Source organism: Rousettus aegyptiacus, unplaced genomic scaffold (genome assembly GCF_014176215.1).
Source record: "Rousettus aegyptiacus isolate mRouAeg1 unplaced genomic scaffold, mRouAeg1.p scaffold_m13_p_2, whole genome shotgun sequence".
NCBI lineage: Eukaryota > Metazoa > Chordata > Mammalia > Chiroptera > Pteropodidae > Rousettus > Rousettus aegyptiacus.
In genome coordinates, this window is record NW_023416295.1 from 74,146,803 (window position 1) to 74,166,247 (window position 19,445).

At 34.3% G+C, this 19,445-nt stretch overlaps 1 protein-coding gene across 6 annotated transcripts in view; it reads right to left on the reverse strand.

Moving 5' to 3' along the window:
• The window catches only part of THSD7B (thrombospondin type 1 domain containing 7B), a 1,079,084-nt gene that overhangs the window by 451,510 nt on the left and 608,129 nt on the right, over positions 1 to 19,445 (reverse strand). For all 6 annotated transcript variants that reach the window (XM_036237409.1, XM_016145417.2, XM_016145415.2 and 3 more), the window contains one exon: positions 9,240 to 9,488. In XM_036237409.1, the coding sequence (XP_036093302.1) occupies positions 9,240 to 9,488 (249 nt within the window). The remainder of the gene's footprint in view (positions 1 to 9,239; positions 9,489 to 19,445) is intronic.

The following is a 19,445-nucleotide window of genomic DNA, read 5'->3' on the forward strand; positions in this document are numbered from 1 at the left end:
AGGGTCCAGCTGAACAGGAAAGAGGCATTCATTTATTTGAGCTACAAGGGTATCATGACATATCCCTCAAGTAATAACAACCAATATTTTCTGCAGGCTTATTCTGTGACAGGCAGTGCACTAACAAATTTAGGTATATTACTTAATTTAATCTTCCTATCAATCCTATGAGGAAAATATTATTCTCCCTTTTATAAATAGAAGAATTGGCCTAAAGAATAAGCAATTCATCCAAGGTCGCATAATTAAGTGGAAGAGGAGGTTTCAAAGTGAGGTTTATCTGATTCTAAAGCACATCTACTTAATGACATGATACTCTGGTAGAATAAAACAGTGAATGGCAAACCAATGAAACTTGATCAGAGGATATAGTAATAAGTAATTTCTGTAGATAATAGGCAGTTACCTGCCTAGTCATTACAAGGACAAGCAAATGATGGTCTTGGTCTGAGAAGTATTCTAGATTAAAGCAAAAAAAAAAAAAAAAATCCTGTTAGTGACAAAACTGAACAACAATATTTTATGCTGCAAAAATACTTTTTCTTCCAGTCTCAAACACATATACAGTTTGAGAATATTTTATAGTCAATCATTCTATAATTAAAGCACTGTGGTCACATAGGATCAAATTTTAGCACTTTCAGGTAAAATTGCAAGTTAATAAGAGAAAAAATATATAAGCCAAATAAAAGAATATCTCATTGTAAAAACTAAAATTGTCACTAAAAGTTACAGCAAACAACTTTTTGAAGAAAAATGCCTTTTAAAGTCTTTTAAATCAAATTCCTTACATTTTTTCCTGGTGATTCTTAGTCTGAGTTAAACTTGTCTAATCCATTCACATAGAAACAACTCCAGCGCTCCCACTGTTAGTGAGAGAACACACTGTTAGCCACTCTGGAACCCAAAACCTCTGAAAAGTGAAGTGCTGGTTACTCAAACGCTGAATGTACAGGAAAAATAATTTGTACAGGGACATTTTAGTTAACATAAAAATATAAATATGAGAGACTGAAGACAGGAAGGAGTTGAAAAGCAGAACTCCCTAGGGAAAAAATAGGCCTGCCCAAATAGTAAATGAATCAGTTACTCGACCATGTGTTTATTTATCTTTTCTTTCAATAAGCAATTTCTGAGTTCTACCTATGTGCCAGACACAATTTCAGACAATAGAAATGCATAGCAGTGAGTAAGACATAGTCCCTGACCTTGGGAAGGTTACCTTCCAGTGGGGCAGACAGAGAGAAATGCATCATTACATAACACGGCATCAGATAACACAGGGAAGAGAGACAAAAAGCTATTTTGGTGTCATGACCAGGGAAGTCCTTAGAACGGTGAAAAAGACGAGAGAGTGAGTACAAGAATAAGTGGGCAAAGAGTGTTCTAGGCAGAGAGAAGAGCATGTTCAAAGGTCCCAGGGATGGAAAGTGCTTGGTACTTTCTAAGAAAGCATAGAAGCCAGTGTGGTTGGAACAGACAGGTCAAGACAAGACAAAAGGTGTGTGTGTGTTGCTGCGGGGGGGGGGGGGGGGGGGCAGATGTAGGAAATGAAGGGTGGTCAGGGGCTATGCTATCAAGAGCCTTGTAGGCTAGAATAAGGAGCGTATTATTCCAAATGTGGTAGAAAATTATGGGAAAATTTTGAGAACAGTAATGATGTGATTTCAATTCTAAAGGACTACTCTGGTTCCTCAGTGAATACACTATGGGGCAGTGGAAGGAGCCAAGTTTGGAGGCCTTTACCAATGCAGAGGAGATGACAGTGACTTCAACTGGGGAAGTCACATCAATGTGATGAGAGGTGATTAGACTCTGCAAATACTATGAAGGTAGAGACAACTTTCTAATGGATTAGATGTGGACAGGAGAGAAAAGGGGTGAAAGATGCTTTTGAAATGTTTTTGCCCTGAGGATTAGCAGCACAATTTCTTGGCACTAAATTCTTAGGTGAGATAGCCCAGGAAAAGCGACAAAAACCTAAACATCAGGTAAATTATACATATTAGAATTCTGAAATTCAGTTTTTCCTCATTTATCAACTAGAATCTGCTTTCTGAATATTTCTCCCATGCCTAAAACTCACCTCCCAATGTTTAAATATGTTCCCCATAACTTAAGTATATTCTTAGGAAATGGTCAACAAATGTACCCACATGATACATTAAAATTAATATTAAATATGTTACCATCCTAAAGAGGTATATGCAGCTTAAAAGAAGAAACCAAGATTAAGTCAAAGAAAGGAATCTTCTAACAGTGGAAGTACCTATTTTCATCAAGATATATAAGAGAAAATTCTGGATTAGAAAAACCTACTCAAGGCTCTGAAATTCAAGCACTCAGGTAGCCTGCTTGTTTTCTGGATGGTGATGCTGTCCAAGCAAAGGAATTGCATAATCAAATTATTGTCCAAATTGAAATTGGGAGAGCAGGAGTAAAGAACCAGTTCATTGTTGTGAAGCGATGAATAGCAACATCTTAAATTAGTAAAGCCAAAATTAGCAACTATTTTTAAAATACCCCCATCCTACTAATTGTGACATAAAGTGATTCTAATAGCAATAGGACGGCAGGACCATTCGAGTTTTATAGTAACTTCTGCCCTTTAAAATACATACTTTTCATAAGGCTTAGAATTGCTTACACACTATGGATTTCTTTTCGCCTTCTTCTAAGACTTAATGCAAAGCAACATGGGGTAGAATCTTAAGTAATTTAATGATGACAGATTGAAAGAATAATTGCATTAGTTAATGGTTGTGTTTTGACTAAGCACATATAGATTTGCAAACACATTTGGAATTGAAACCCTGGTGCAAGGTATTCAGATTAAATGTGTGGTTAAAAATCAGTGTACTGCAGCATGACTAATTTATGATAATGTCTGTTGTCCTTTTAAAGTTGTAAATGCATTTAGAAAAGAATTAACTTGTCATTTTTGCTGAACAGACGACCAAAATAAAGAGAACCGATCAAGCTTTATGCATTTTATGCTCTAGTAATTTTTTATTGAATAGAGTGGGACTATTGATTATGGAAAGCTACTCTGAAGTACAAAGCTCTTTGCTCTTCAGCAGATGGCTTTGCTAGCCAAACTGCACTTATGTATTATTAATAGACTTCTATCGCTATGCACAGCACTTAGCAGTACGTTAACTTTCTTACACTAACAGGGGAACAAATCTTCTATCCAGGAGGACTTAAAGTAGCACAATGGGGACTCATGAAACAACATACACCAGTAAAAGATGGACTCAGAGAAAAAGTATCAGTATCCTGTTGAAACAATTTACAAATTCTTTGAATTGGTTGTTTCTTTTCTAAATCCGATTCTCCTGAGGGTTCCAGTTCATGACCTTTTATACTCCTCAAGTGCTACAGAAAAGCTGTTTAATTAAAGTAATAACAAAATTCTTAAAGAATTCATTAATTTGGCAACCATTTATTGAGCTCCTATTATTTACAGGGTGTTAGGTGCTATGATATATGGGAGAAGATACAAAAGATGTGGTAGATGACATACATGCCACTCTGTTCTAGAAGGCAAATTTGACAAATTTAGATTACAAACTCATTCTTCATCCTTTTTGAAGCTATTCTTATAATCGATGACAACAGAAATGTCTTATCCGGAAAACCAGATGCATCTTTACCAGAAACAAGGCAGCCAAAGGGTATCACATCACCTCAAGTTCTGTGTGCCTGTTCATTCTCTGCATAGATGTCTTTATTTAATCTCTCTGATGATGCCAATTTCAGCCGTTTTTTTTTTAATAAAAAAAATTACTTTGAATCCTACACACACTTACAAATAAGTATAAACATGGACTAAAGTATCTTGTGCATAATCTTGTTCTTGAATTGCCCTACATTTGAGCATGTATGCACGCATGCATCCATCCATCCATCCACTGTTTACTGATCATTTACTATAAGCCAGGTACTTTTATAGGTGTTATCCATTCTAACATAAAGGAAAAATGTAAACAAACAAAAAAGTCATATCCATATGTATGGGATGATGTGTGAGAGCATTATTAAGCATTAAACACCCTTAAAAAATGGTTATCATGATCTGGATGATCTAGTTTTTATAGAGTATATTACACCAAATTCTTGAGATGAATAAACTGAATACACATGAAAAGTCATCAGTTTCATAAATTTTCTAGCGATTAGCATAGTTTCAGGTCAAAACAGGTGTTGAACAAACGTCTCTTTATGACATATCAACCCCAGCACTCACTCTGTCCCAGTAGGCAAAGGAAGCCAAAGAGTAAACCAACCTTTTATTCACCATTATTTTACCTGGTTCTTTCCTGGGCATTGATATTATCTAAAAAGATCCATAAACTAACTCCTGGCGTTTTCTTAAGAAAAAATAATTTTATCTAGAACATCTAAAATTGGGTCCAGTGCTTTAAGGAGGTGTAAGGAGAAGCAGGCTGGTCACAAGGAGCTGTTTCATACAGAAATCAAAGTGGGCTGCAGGACACCTAGGCAGATCTCTCTGTACGAGTCTGCACAGATAAACTTCTTGTGAATAACCTCTAGACCACCTGCAATAAGAATAAATCTACACATACCAGAGACAAGGAAAGATGGATAATCAGGGCCCATCTATTCAGTGCCAGACCTGAGTACTGAAAGTACATTTCACAAATTGGCTTTTCTGTGTAATGATACCACATAGTCTATATAACGCCATCAGTCATACCGCTTCTGCCTTGAGACCTTCTTAAGCATTTTACTCTACATTGGTCACTGTCATCTTTTAATAATGTCTTATAGTCAATTTTAAATCTTAAATGATGATTTAAGAGGTAAAATAGCCATTTTTGCATGAAAGCCGTTGCCTCCTGATGAGGTAGCAGAAGTTGCTGATAGGCCGTCTGAGGTGTCACTTCCACGAAAGATGCCCACAGTCGATGGTTTTCGACATTCTCCTGTGTTACAGTGTCTTCAGCCAGAATGGGCTCTCTACTTAAGCAAGGATCTGGAGTCATAGCTGTTCCAGTATCGAGTCTCAGTTCTCTGACATTAGGCATTTAAAATATTACAGTCCCTGTGTCCTCTGTCTCTCTTCATGCTTTCCGATAAACAGGGCCATCTTATCACTTGCAGTCTTATAATGCTTTCCACTTTCCTTTTAGGTGAGATGTAGGATCTGCTATTTTAGGTTTTAATTAGGACACAGGAAAGGATCCAAGTACCAAGGTATCATATTTTTCAAAAAGTTTTGAGGCAAAGAATAACCTCATGCCCAAGGTCACAAAGCCTAATGATAGGAGATAAACACACCATGGGAAAGGTGGCAAGTGACAAGCAGATTTATCTCCTCTCTCATTTCTGTCCCATCCCATAATATATAATATGGGTGATCAGTGTTATGTCGGGGGCACACGATTATGAGTAGACTGCAATGCTGAAAGAAGGGGTTTCTTAGCTATATTTGTCTTAGTCAAAATAGCATACTCTCAACACAAGCTTATGGCTTTACAGAAAGCTAATTCCCTGGTTGTGCTAAACTTTCCAAAGTTAGAGAAATGCAAACTTGTTTCTCTCTCCTTTCAAGTTAACTTAACTTAGTTGCCCCAAAGCAACTTCCAAAATGTTCTGGGCCCAAGGAATGCTTGTGGAATGGCCTCCTCTGGGCCATAATTCCTTTCACAGAATCGTGTCTTATGGACTGGCATTCACAGTGTATAAAGCTAACATCCTGGTCGGTGGACTAGCTGGTGAAAAGAGTAGAACCAAAGCTATGCAACTGAAGAACTTTTTGAACAATATTAATATACAATAACTAGAGTCCTTTCCAACTCTACCCTCTTCTTGGAATGTTTTTCCCCTACTTACCTGAATGGCCAATTTCCTCACTTCCTTCAAACTCTTCCCCCACAAATCCTGCCTGTTCAAATGAAACTTCTCTAATGACCCTATTTAATTCTGTACCCTGAGCTACACCCCCTATCACAGCATCCCAGAAACCTTCATCTTTACCCTGCTTAAACATTTTACTTTTTCCACAGCTCATACAAAAAATATAACTAATTTTAATTATTATATTTATTTGGTATATCTTCATTGAAATTTAAGGCCCATGAAGAGAAGAAAACTTTATTTTATTCTTTGAGGTATCCCAAACATTTAACATAGTGCTTGGCACATAACAAGAGTTCAGTGTATATTTACTGAATGAATGAACGTGTCTCCCATAGCAAAGATGGAAAGATAGGTAAAAGCCATACCACATTCAAAGAGAATTTTAAAAAACACTGTAAAAAGTCACAGAAATATACATTTTCCTGTTGCGGAGAGATATGGTGGATAAAACTGCTTGATTCATATGAATTGCTCGTGGATTCTAGGAAAGGAGAAATGAGCATTTTTGTCCCCTAATAGATTTTTGTTTCCATTTTCTTTGTTCACGATGAATTTTAACCATTGATGTCAAACTAGAACGAAAGTTAATACACAGCTTTTTTGCTTTCCTGTGGTAGAGGTTACAGTTCAGATTTAAGACAAATAAGAATGCCACCCAATGTTAATTTTATTGTTATTTATGCATTTTCCTTTCCACAACCAAGTGGAATCATTAATTAATGCATCATTATCCTTAGCAAACACTGCTTGGTATTCAATGAATCTTCCAAGATTCTTATTTCCTGCAAATTCACTGTTTGAAAAGTTATTCAAAAAAATAAAAAATCAAGTTCAGTAACATCATCAAACAGCAGAACTAGAGGGCTAGGTTCACCTCTAATAAAATTTTTCAGCCTCTATTTTCAGATGTTAAGGTTCAATCAAAATGAAGATCAATACAGAAATTAATCTTTGGTACACTGTGAATAATTGCTAGTCCACATAATTTTGTTAGAGAAAAATTCTACACATGAATAAATGTATACATGTGTATATATACATCCTTTTCTTGGTATGTGTCTTCACTGTGACTATCATGAGAGTTAGTGTGATTTAATAAAAAGAACATCACCTTTGGAGCCAAGCAGAATTCAATCTGAATCTGAACACATGAATTTATACATCCTTTACTGTCAAAACCGTCACTTTGGATGATAAACTCTATATTATTCAAAGTAATCTTTATAAAATCTCTGATATAGTTATTGGCCATCCATAGGTCCTCAATAAAAGGTTGTCATTATTTAACAAATACAGATGCAATTGAATTTTCTCAGTATCATCAAGGCACCATGCTGACTTCCAAAAGAATTTTCATAATTACTAAACAGAAGAAGAAAAAGGTGGAAGGATGCCTATAAATTAACAAACTTCAAAATATCTGGAAAAAGTCACTAGCCATTCCATAGAAGGAATGAAACAAACAAACAAACAAACAGATAGATAAACAAACAAACAAATAAATAAGACACGAATGTCAAGGTCATCATTAAACCCAAATTCTATTCCTGGTTGTTTACCATTGAAAACCTTTCTGAATTTTGCCTACATAGGGAAAAGAGACTTCCAAATTACCCAAAATTAGTACGTGTGTAGCCTATTAAATTACTACAGTAACCCTTACAAGGAAGGGAGGGATTCTCTTTCTGCAGGAAATGAGCACACCTGCAAATGCAACGATACAGGTTACTATTCTTGTAATACCTCCTATGTGCTGAGCACTGGTACTGACATTTCACGTACCCGATCTACAGCTTTTCAACCTTCAACACAAGCAGTGTAAGTAGACATATTTTATTGAAGAGGGGAATGTCTTAGAAAAATTGTATAGCTTGTCCAAGGAAACACAGCTAATAAGAGATGGTGATGCAATTTTAATTCAAGTCTATCCAAGTTCAAAAGGTATGAAGATTCCAGGTTTTATACTATTTCCAATCCCATGCTTTTCCCAAAAATTAGTGTTTCAAAAGGTTGAACATTCACTCAACATAACAAAAGAAAACTCTATATGACAATATCTTAATCTCTAAAGGATCATGAACTACACCTATCTTCCCTACTTTTGAGGTAAGGAATAATATGAATCTAAGCGGTCACCTTAGTAAAAAATGAGCCATCTGTATGTAAGAAATATGCTGAATCTATACTGATATCAAGGGTGAGATAAAGGAAGTGAGTGGCTAAGAATATGACAAGAGAAACTTGCCCTCTATCCACCCCACAGCACCCAATATGCACATCATTATAGGTTTAAAAAACAGCCAGGTCCATTAAGAACGCCTGTTGAGTTTCTAACCCACTACCATTCCTACATCTCCAGATCACTTATTTCTATCTATAAGAAGCTTTTTTCTTTCTTTCTTTCTTTCTTTTCTTTCTTTTTTTTTTTTTTTTTTTTTTTTTTTTTGCTTAATTTCATTTTTTTTTTTCTGGGGAAATGATTCTCAAATCTTAGAAACTATAAGAAACTATAGAAAAAGTCTATCTGAAATAGCTACAGATTTAACAGATATAGTTCAGGACAGCTGTCCAGCCGGAATTACAACAAATTCATCCCCAACAGACTTGTAAACAACCAGCCTCAAATGGCTTCTGTCATTAACAGAGTGGACCCATTGTGAGCCAACAACACAACGGAAAATATACCAGAAGCTATGACTAAGGGCTATATAGCCAGCAAGAAATATATAACCAATATCGAGATGTTAAAATGTAGCTACTAATCTATGGTAACCCTTTGTTCAACATTGTCTGGCTTCCAGGGAGCTCTGGAACAGAAATGCCACAGGGTGGCAATTAGTATGGAGACAGAACTGTATTAGAAATGGGGAACCACCATTCTTGGCTATGTAGCCTCAGGGATTACTTAACCTCTCTGAGCAGCAATGTCCTAACTTGCAAAATGAGAATGCTATAAATGTTTTCTCAGGTTGTTAAAAGCATCAGGAATAGCATGTCAGATAATGATAACTAATGGTTACTGAGTATTTATTATGTGCCAGGTATGGAAGAAGTAAGTACTGCTGATAGATGCATAAACTGACACTAGAATTAAGTTAATTGTTGCCAAAAGCCACATGATTAGAAACTCAGAGAAATAAGATTAGAAACTCAGAGAAATAAGATTAGAGCCCAGAGAATCAATACCAAAGCCTATACTCTTAACTCACTGTGCTATACTGCCCAGCGTGGAACTCCACACTGAGTAAAGACTCAACAAATATGCCTCATGGCTGCTGTTGTTAACATCCCTATATCACATCAAACAAAGTTACATATCACACTAAACACTCACGCCACAGAACACACAGTACCTGGGACATGGCTGCAATGGTTCTCCCTCGACAATGCAGGCCTCTTTCTCCAGGAGTTCAGGGCACGCCTTTCCACCTCCAATAGTAATATGCTTCACATTCCGGCTCCTGCTCCTAAATCCTGGTGACAGATTCCCTGAACGACATGTCTTGGAGCAGGGACTCCAGGAGGACCACTCAGTGGTCTCGCAGTCTTTTGGCACGATGCAGGACTGCACGGTCAAAGGGAAGGAGTCTTGCATGCAAAGGCTAAAGGAACACAAACAGAAACCAGTAGGCCATGGATTAAATGGATGCAACCAACATTGTAAAGTGCCTATAATTTAAACAAAAAAAAAATCAAATGTAGTTTAAGTATCTAGTTTTGAAGATTTAAAAAACTGTTGGAGGTGTCATGATAAAATATTGGAGGATAGGCATTTTAAAAATATACATTCTACTTACCTGCAACTGTGATCCTGTTTCACTTTAGCAAGACACATATGGAAGGTGAGCATACCTTATACTTAGAGGTTCTTCTAGTGTGCCTCACCTACTATACAGCCTACAGTTGCCATTTATTGACTGGTTTCTCAGTATCACCTCGTGGTGCACTTTATAGGTACTTTCTCACCACGATCTCATGAGTTTTTACATATTAACATCTCCATTTATAGATGAGAAAACTTTGGTTCAGGAAGGCTAAATCATTTGTCTAAGGTCCAACGAAGGTAAATATAAGCCTTAGATCATTCATCTATCCATTCTTTTAAATCCTGGGTTATGAAAAAAATAAACAAATGTGATAATATGTTTCTCTACACTGTTAGGCTCTAAACATCAATTTCCTCATCTGTAAAATTTGAGTACTGTCGAATACTAATAAGCTAATGGGGAAACAGATAAAGAAATAAAAAGATAAAATTATGTGATAATGTGTTTATGATGAGGACGAACACCGATGAGAAAGTGATAGACCACATGGGAAGGCAGGGGTGGAGGTGGGGGTTCTAAGAGAGAAGGACATCTGATCTGAAAATTAGCAATATGGTATAGCTTAATATACTGTTTCACAAGAACCAATAGTTAAATTTTCAGGAATTTTGCCAGCCAGTTGCTTTAATGTTAAATCATTGAAAATTGGCCATGGTGGGAATATTTATACTATAGACATTAGCAAATGCTACAGATCAAGTCCCTGACCCCTGACCATCAGGACTGGTATTTAAATCTTTATAAGTACACCAGTGGGAAAAAGTAAAAGCCAATTTGTCAATTGCCATAAATTTTTCAACTTACAAAGCATAAAGTGCAAAAGGGAAAGTGGATAAATATTAGGTTATCTATCAAAAGCAGCTGCTTTTCAAAAGCAGCTCTGGAAAGGCTTCATATTGAGAGCTAAGGAATTTGGATATAATTGAGCATTAAATAATTTCAAGTGGAGGAAATTCAGTTAGACTCACAGAGGAAGACAATTCAAATAATTGGCTTTCTTTTCTTTTCTTTTTTTACCTTCATCGTGTTAGCCTTTCCCTTATTCAATCAAAGGTATTCATTAACTTTGGGAGAAGAAAAGGATAATTTTGACAGCAATGTAAATCAAAGAAAGCGTTAATGCTCAAATATTGACTTCTAAAAATTGGGCCTATGAAATCTTGTGGAATGGGCTATAGATAAGATTTGGTTATGGTTCCTCTGCATGTGTCTAAAAAGAGATAAGTAGCAAAATGTTTCCAAGTTCCTAATTTGGGAAAAATGTATATAAATGAGCCACCAATAGAGAACTGGATTATAGGAGATGATGCACAGTGAAAATAAAACATGCTCATACTTGACCATATTGATGAGTAAATTACAATGAGATTTCCATATTGCTATCTTTCATAAGACCATGGAGAGTCAGTATGGCTTTCAAAACTCACAATGATATGATTCCTTTGGCCCAATATTTTCTAAGTCTATTCAGATCATATTATTCCCTTCAAAATGAAAAGGCAATGCATACTTCATCACCATTATTCACTTCACTGTGACATTCTGGGGCCTGGGATCAAGACACACTAGGAAGAACCTCTCTTGAAAATGCCCCACCCAGTGCAGAATGTGCTATCAGTGTGAATGTGGAGGTACGAGGAGAGGGACATCTCTTTCTGTTTTATGACACAACAAGGAGTTTCTAGGTTTTGACTTTCAAAGACTTGTTATTGGTTAACTTGTGTTCTTCCCCCCGCCCAATTCATATGTTGAAGTCCCAACTCCTAGTACCTCAGATTTTATCTATATTTGAAGACAGTCTTTAAAAAGATAGTTAAGTTAAAATGAAGTCACTAGGGTAGGTCTCAATCCAATATGACTGGTGTCCTTATTTTAAAAAGTTAGGGCAGACACAGGGTAAAGACCACAGGTCAAGGAAAGAGGCCCACAAGAAACCAACCCTTCCAACTCTTTATCTGGGACTTCTAGCCTCCGGAACTGTGAGAAAAGTAATTCCTGTTATTTAAGCGCTCAATCTGTGGTACATTGTTAAGGCAGCCTAGCACAGTAATATAGAAATTTAATAGAGTTTTTCAATTTGTGTATATTTTTAGAAAGAGTTTCAACGTCTAAAATAAATTTTCTTCTTCCTTTCTTAAAGAAGGTCCCACATTATGCAGTTTTCTGTCTACAGTTAAAATGGTTGTTTGTTTCTTCCTACTTACCAGCTTTCATTCTCTGTTGCTCATCTTCTTCTCTGAAATGAATTTCCCTATTAGACTAGTAGAATGGGAAAAATGACTCCTACAAGTACAAGCACTTCCATGGAGGTGCAGGGATTAATCACGTGTTTTTGTGTTTTTGAAAGAGGGTCCTAATTCTTGGAATTAGAAAGGGCACAGGTTCCGTTGGTCACATATTTACTTATTTCTAACGTTATTTTCACCAACCTTCCTCCTTGGTTAATAATAATAATAATTATAAATGTTAGGGCCCTGATATAATCTGATGAGATTTCATTTACCATAATACTGGGATATTAAATGGTGAATTTTGCATCATAATACATTAGCATGACCTTAGTCTCTTGGTTGCTTAGGTTCATTTTTTTCAGGGAAAAAGAATAATAAAATATAATCGACTCAACCCTCAGAGCTGCGGTGGCTCTTACTGTAAGTAGAATCACCTCGTAAACTAAAGCCCATAACAAAGATTCTTGTCTATACCCAGAAATAGGAATCGATTTTTTTGGAGAAGGTGGTGTGACTTTTTAATAAAACAGACAAATATTGTTGATTCCTCTTTTTAAAAAAGAGATGCTATGGTAATTATACCTCCTTGACATTTATAGAGTATATTGTCATTTATAAATTACTTCATAAGTATTCAACTATAAAGGAAATCTTTAAAACTAAAAATTACTCTAGTTATTTTTGCTTCCTCTGGAAATGTAAGAAAACTTCCTTACTGACTTATAAAGTAAGGACAGAAACTCTTATAAGATAAAAATTACCCAAAAAGTACCCTCACTTTATTAACACTTTAATTATCATTACATAATAATATTAAATATGTCAAATATTCAGAAAAGAGTAATATAATAAATTCTCCCATTCTTTATTAGCAAAAGCAAACATTTGCTTCAGATAAAAAATTACAAGTTTAAGTGAAATCCCCTGTGTTTTGCAATCCCAATTCCATCTCTTTCCTAGACATAGCCATATCCTTAAATTGATTTGTACTATCCTCTACCATGTTTTGATCCTTTACCAAATATGTATATGTTCATAAATAGCAATGTAGCAGTCATCGTCTTGCATGTTTTTAAAACTTTTGCATAAATATTGTTTTATTATACATATTACTCTGGAAATTGTTTTCCTCACTAAATATTATACTTTTTAGATCTATCCATGTTGATAAAAGAAGATAATGGCTACTCATTTTTATTAGTGACTCATATTCCAATGTATATTTATCCATTCTCCCATTTGTACACTATTTGGTTGAGTTTAATTTCTTGGAATTACACAGGATTATGTATTGAAACTCCTTTTTACATATGTCTATTTGTTACACATGTGTGAGAGATTTTCTCCAGTACTTTTACCTAGAATTGAGCCATAAATATTCATGTAATCAAATATATTAGATATTGTGAAATTTCTCCTTTCTTATATGTTCAAAACTCTTGATATTATCAGACTTAGCTGTTTCTAAAATGTTGAGGAAGTACATTTGGTTTTTCAAATTACCACTTAGCTTTATATCCTTCTTACATCTTTAGTGACTACTCTAATTTCCTATCCTATGAACTGACCTTACTGCTTGTCCATTATGCTTGTCTGACTAAAAGCCTCCAAAGATGTTCACACTCTAATTCCTGAGAGCTGTAACTATGTTACCTTACATGTCAAAAGAGATTTGCAGATGTAACTGATGAGGATTTTAAAAGGTTGAGATTATCCTGAATTAGGCAAGTAAACCCAAAGTAATTATAAGCATCCCTATATGAGAAAGGCAAAAGGGTCAGAGACAGAGAAGGACATGCAATAACCAAATCACATATTGAAATAATATAAGGCCATGAGCCAAAAAATGTGGCAGCCTGTAGAAACTGGAAAATGCAAGGATCTTCTGGGAGGTGGAGGGGAGAAAAATGCCTCCATTCCAAAATTTCTTCATTTTTAGCCCTCTGACTTCCAGAACTGTAAAATAATATATTTGTGTTGTTTTAAGCCTCTTAGTTTGTTGTGATGTGTTACAAAAATCAATGGGAAACTAATGTATCCAATTTTTTTATGGTGCTGCTTTTTCTTTTTCTTGAATTTAAAAAGTACCCTCACATACATATATAGATGAGATGATAAATGGATTCTATATAGTAACCAGTTGCTTGTTTTATATGCTGTAAATATCTTTCGTATAATTTTATTTTTAATTTTGTTTACAGGGTCTTTTTGTGGTATACATTTTTTTTAGTTTATTGTTCAGTCTTTCCCTTTATAGTGTGTGCTTTTTATGCCACATTTAAGATTTTTTCCCTATCCCAATGCCATAAAGTTATACTCTTATTATGTTTTTCTTCCAGAAAAGTTCTATACTTTCTAATTTCATATTTAGGGCATCAATTAATTTGAGACATATTTATAAGACCCCCTATTTTGGGACCACCAACATTGTATACATTCATCCTTTATTATTATTATTATTGTTGTTGTTGTTGTTATTTATGCTTTGGAATTATTATTTATTAATAAATTTTCCTAGGTGGTCTCCCATCCAAGTACTAAGCAGGCCCAACCTTGCTTAGCTTCCATGATCAGACAGCAGCTGGTTCAGGGTGACATGGCCAGAGACCATGGACCATGACTCCACTGGGGCATGAACCTAGGACCTTCTGTGTGTAAAGCAGACATGTTAATCGCTACATAATGGAACCACATCTACATTTGTTCTTGTTTAACCTACATAAGTCTGATATTTTTCTTTACATTCAGTGCTTTTTCTTTCAAAAATTTTTCCTCAAAATTATCTTTGAACTTTTTACTAATTTTTAACACCTTGAAATCAAATTTTTTAAAGTCTAAGATTTCTGTATTTCCTATGTATTCATTTTTAATAATATCTTACTTTTATTTCATAAATGAAACATTTCACTTAAGTTTTTGACAATATTAATAACTTTTTTTTTTTTACTTTAGTGATCCTTTGCTCTTAGACATTAGAATGAGGTACCATAAACACAGATTAGAAGCTCTTTGATTATAGGCGGGGCTCGTCAACTAGTAAACATTACTGTTGATTGATTATACAGGCTTCAGACCATTTTGTCTGAGACCCTCAAATGTTGGTCTCTACTAGTCTTTACTCTTTAGCTCACCTTTTTTATTTTTCCAGGATAGGAACCCTCTTATTTTTCGTGTCACATATATACACCTGGCTATTAGCTTTATGAAAGCTTATTGAAGAAAGAGAACTGTCAGGGCACTCTCACAAACTATGTATGGATTTTCATTTAACATGTATTTTCAGAGGATGAGGTTTCACATTTTGCACTGTGTTCTGTAGGTAAGAAAATAATTTTTAGGCACATTGAACTTATTTATCCTCAGAGTTATTTACTGCCTATAATTCTTAAACTTTCCAAGAATTTTGTATTAGTCAGAATAAAATAGGCTATATACTATGGTAACACATAAACCCTGAAGTCTCAATTGTTTAACGAAATAAGTGTTCATTTTCCTTTTGCATACAGTTTGTTGCAGGTTATTCAGCTCTCCTGGAAGGCACTCCTCTACCTAAAGACTTAAGAATACAGTTTGTATCTGTCTTATAGATTCACCATCTAGAATACATTATTTTCAAGTACACCTTTACAAAAGAAAGGTAAAGTAGGAAAGAGGATGGCCCAAAGTGATTTATGACTTTAACCTAAAAGTGACTTACATTACAACTGCCCCTCATTTCATTGGTCAGATCTCAGTCGAATGCCTCCCATATAACCATAAAGAAGATGGTGAAATATCTTTTCATGTGCTATGGAAGAAGCAAAAATTGATAAACCATGGCTCATGTCTGCTACAGCTGTGCCCTGTAAACTGATATGCTTCTTGCAGATCTTCCAACTGAAGGAGAGCTTTCAGCTTTTCCCACCTCTGCTAAATAAATTACCACTCTTCCATCTGTTTACCAGCTATCAAAATCTGTTGAAATTTCTTTTTAGTTGTTATATCCTTTCCTGTTATATCTGTCCTTGAGAGTGTATCCCTTTTTTATTTCTTTACTGTTGTTTAAGTAGAGTTTCAGAATACGGCAGTAATAAATGGTTATGTTCATTTTGCCCTATTTAACCAGAAATCTGAAAAGTTATTTAAAAAAAAAAATCTTTGCTAAAGTCATGTAATATTCCAATCTATAAATTATCAAATTCCTGAAGAGCTAACTCTACCCTACATTTGGAAAATAATACTAGCTAAAAGTAATTTAAAACGTATGAGTAAAGTACTGAATTGTGAAAGTATTTTCATTTCTATTAATCTTATTTTAAATTATGTAATATTTGTTTATAGAATTTAATACTTTCAGCACATGCATTACAGTTAAAAAACTATTTTATAGACATGAAAATGCAACTAAGAAAATACTTTAGACATCTTAAGAAAACAGCGGGCCATCTGAAAGCACAGTTTTTCAATTATTAACAAAAACACTGAAATCCATATGGTAGCAATTTACACAAATTACAGCATAATAACAAGGGAAGAGTTGCTTCTGGAGCTTACAAATTGTAAATAATAATCTGAAATGGAAAAAATATATACACCATGGTTTAAGTGAAATACATGGCTGCTTTAGAAACCAGACTAAAAAGTGAGCTGCCTGCTATAATATAAGATTCAGCAAGTAAAGACATTTGAATAAACAGAGTTTTTTAATGTCTGGAAGATAATTTTGAAAATGCAAGAAATAATTTAAAATTACTAAGATAACAGTTAAGAATTACTAAGAATTTTAGATGGAAGATTATGAATTTCCTTTTCTATAACCTCCTTGATTGGCCAAATTAATTTGAGGTAATTTATGTCTTGCTTGATAAAAACAATGTTTATGTTAGGTTAGAATTTATACCTAATGTAGGCCATTGGTTGAGATTATGTCTTTCTTTCTAATTCTCAATAACATAAAACTGAGCTATTATCTCTTAATTTCTTTTGATTTGTACTATTTTAAACACTTTACTTAATAAACCTAAAATCACACACTAAAGCAAAAGCAGCGATGTGAAATTAGATTTTAAATATGCTGTTCAGTTGCTCCTATAGGATAAAGATTTTATTCTATGGATATAAGATAAGCACACAGATATACTGAGATAGTAAATCCTTGGGAACAAATATCCTTGAGAGTGATATTATATCAGAATGAAATGTTTTTAATATTGTTATCATTTCCTATTACTGGAAAACATTATTCAACACAGATTTAAAATGCATTGCAATTCTCACAATAAAATGAATATTAGCTTCTCGAAATTTCTTAGAGTACTAAGAATACTATGTAGCTATATATTGTGAATGGTTAGAGATGAAAGCAATATCAACAACCATCTTAGGTCTTAGCCACTACCCTCATTTTACAGAGAAGCAAGCTGATACCAAAAAACGTTCTGTGATTTTCTAATGGCTACACAGACAAAATATAGAATGGCCAAGACTAAAATTAAATTTTTCTGTATTTTAGGCCAAAATGCTGTTAACAATTAATCAATATGAGAAATCTTATTACCAGCTCAAATTTATAAGACCTAAAAGTAGCATTGAGAAGAAAAAGGCTATCTTGACTTTCAGGTTTGGAAAACAATAACAGTTGCCTGAGTTGGAATTTCTCCTTCCACTGTTACTTCCCAAAAATATCAACAAGATGAGGAAATAAAACCATACATTACCCTTCTATTCACCACTACCAGAGACAGAGAACAGAAACACACACCTCCCTTCAATTCCTATGTAAGCAGAAAAAAATTCTAAAAGATTACCCATTGACTGCCTATAGATGTAATTTAATGTGTGTGGAAAGTAGAGAAGAGACATCCTAAGTTCCATAAAAAAGACTACAGAGAAGTAAAAGACTGAGATGAAAAACAGTCAAATCATTTCCAGAGAAAAAAGCTCACCAATAACTTCAAAATATATAATGCAGGTCAGAATTTGGTAGTTCATAGCACAGACACAGAGAAGGGCCTTGAAAGTATGCAGGACTGGAAGTAGCAATCCTGGTGATGCATTTCTTTGAAGGATAACCACATATAAAGAGAATGGCTGATAGTCCTTAGAAATGAGGCAATAAGGGGAAAGAAGAAAATAGTGGGAGGAAATAAAGGATCCTGTAGAAACAAAAGTGAAATAAGACACACCAGTCTCACTCCACCACCACTACAAGCAACAACATTCACAAATGAAATCTCACAAAAGAGGGCAGAGCGGCCAGAAGAGGATGTTTTTGAAATAGGAACTATTCAAGAAATAAATAGGACCAGAAATAGAAACTACATTGATTCAAAACTACAATGAAAAATCAGAAAATGTAAAAGATTTTCTGCTGGTAAGAAATCTCCAAATAACTGACAACAAAGCAAAAAATACTATAATAGGACATATGGAACTGTAAAAAATCCTCGCATAAACATTTGGAGATATATTTTTTTAAATCTACCTTAAATCAGAAATATAAAAAGACCACAATGAAAAAATAAAAATCAAGAAGTAAAATGAGAATTGAATGAACTCGGGAAGAAAATAGAAGGAAAAAAGTCATTAAAAATGAATACTGAATTATAAGATGCTCCCAAAAAGAACAAATTCAAATAAAAATAATATAGAGCATTGAAGAAAAGCATGGGAAAAATGAGGTGAGATAAAGAGAAAATGGGTCAGAGAAAGTAAATGAAATGGAAAATAGGCAGAGAGGTCCAACATACATGTATTAGATGTCCTAAGGAGAAAAAAAAAATCAATACACTGTAACAAAATAATGTTTTCAATGCAATCCTCAAAAAACTTTCCAAAAATAAAATAACTGAATAAAAACATTGAAAGGACCCACCAGGTACCACAGAAATCTGACCCAGAACAATCAACCCACGACACATACTAACAAAACTATTAGACGTTAAACATTAAAAAAAAAAATTAGGTTTTCAGACAAAAAGAGGAAAATATTTCCAAAGACCAAAATATTAACTGGCAAAAGACTTCTCAAAAAACAACACATAAATTAAAGATGCAGTGGAGTAGTAATTTTCAAGAAAAGTAAAGACAAAATGTGTACCAAGAATGTTATAGCCTGCTAAGCTGTTCTTCAAATAATATTTAATCTGCCATATTCAGGAATTACTGTAAATTCTGACTTTCCATAAAACCTATTGAAATTTGAGTTTGATCCAACCTCAAAGACAATTTGGAAATCTTTGGCAAAAGGACCAAACTTAAGCATTTCACATATATTAACAGTAAAACTAAGACTATAATGTAAATGAGATTATGGGTAGAAGAATAACATATAAACATTATATGTTCTGACAAGTAGAAATAATTCACCTAAAAGATAAAAGGATAAGGGAGAAAAAAATGGGAAAGTAGAATAAGGTTATAGGTCATAGGTGGGAATCATTTAAAATTTATATAACACATAGTAATAAATTATGTTAAAACTCTACAATGGATAATATTCCTTCTATTTAAGTGAACACGG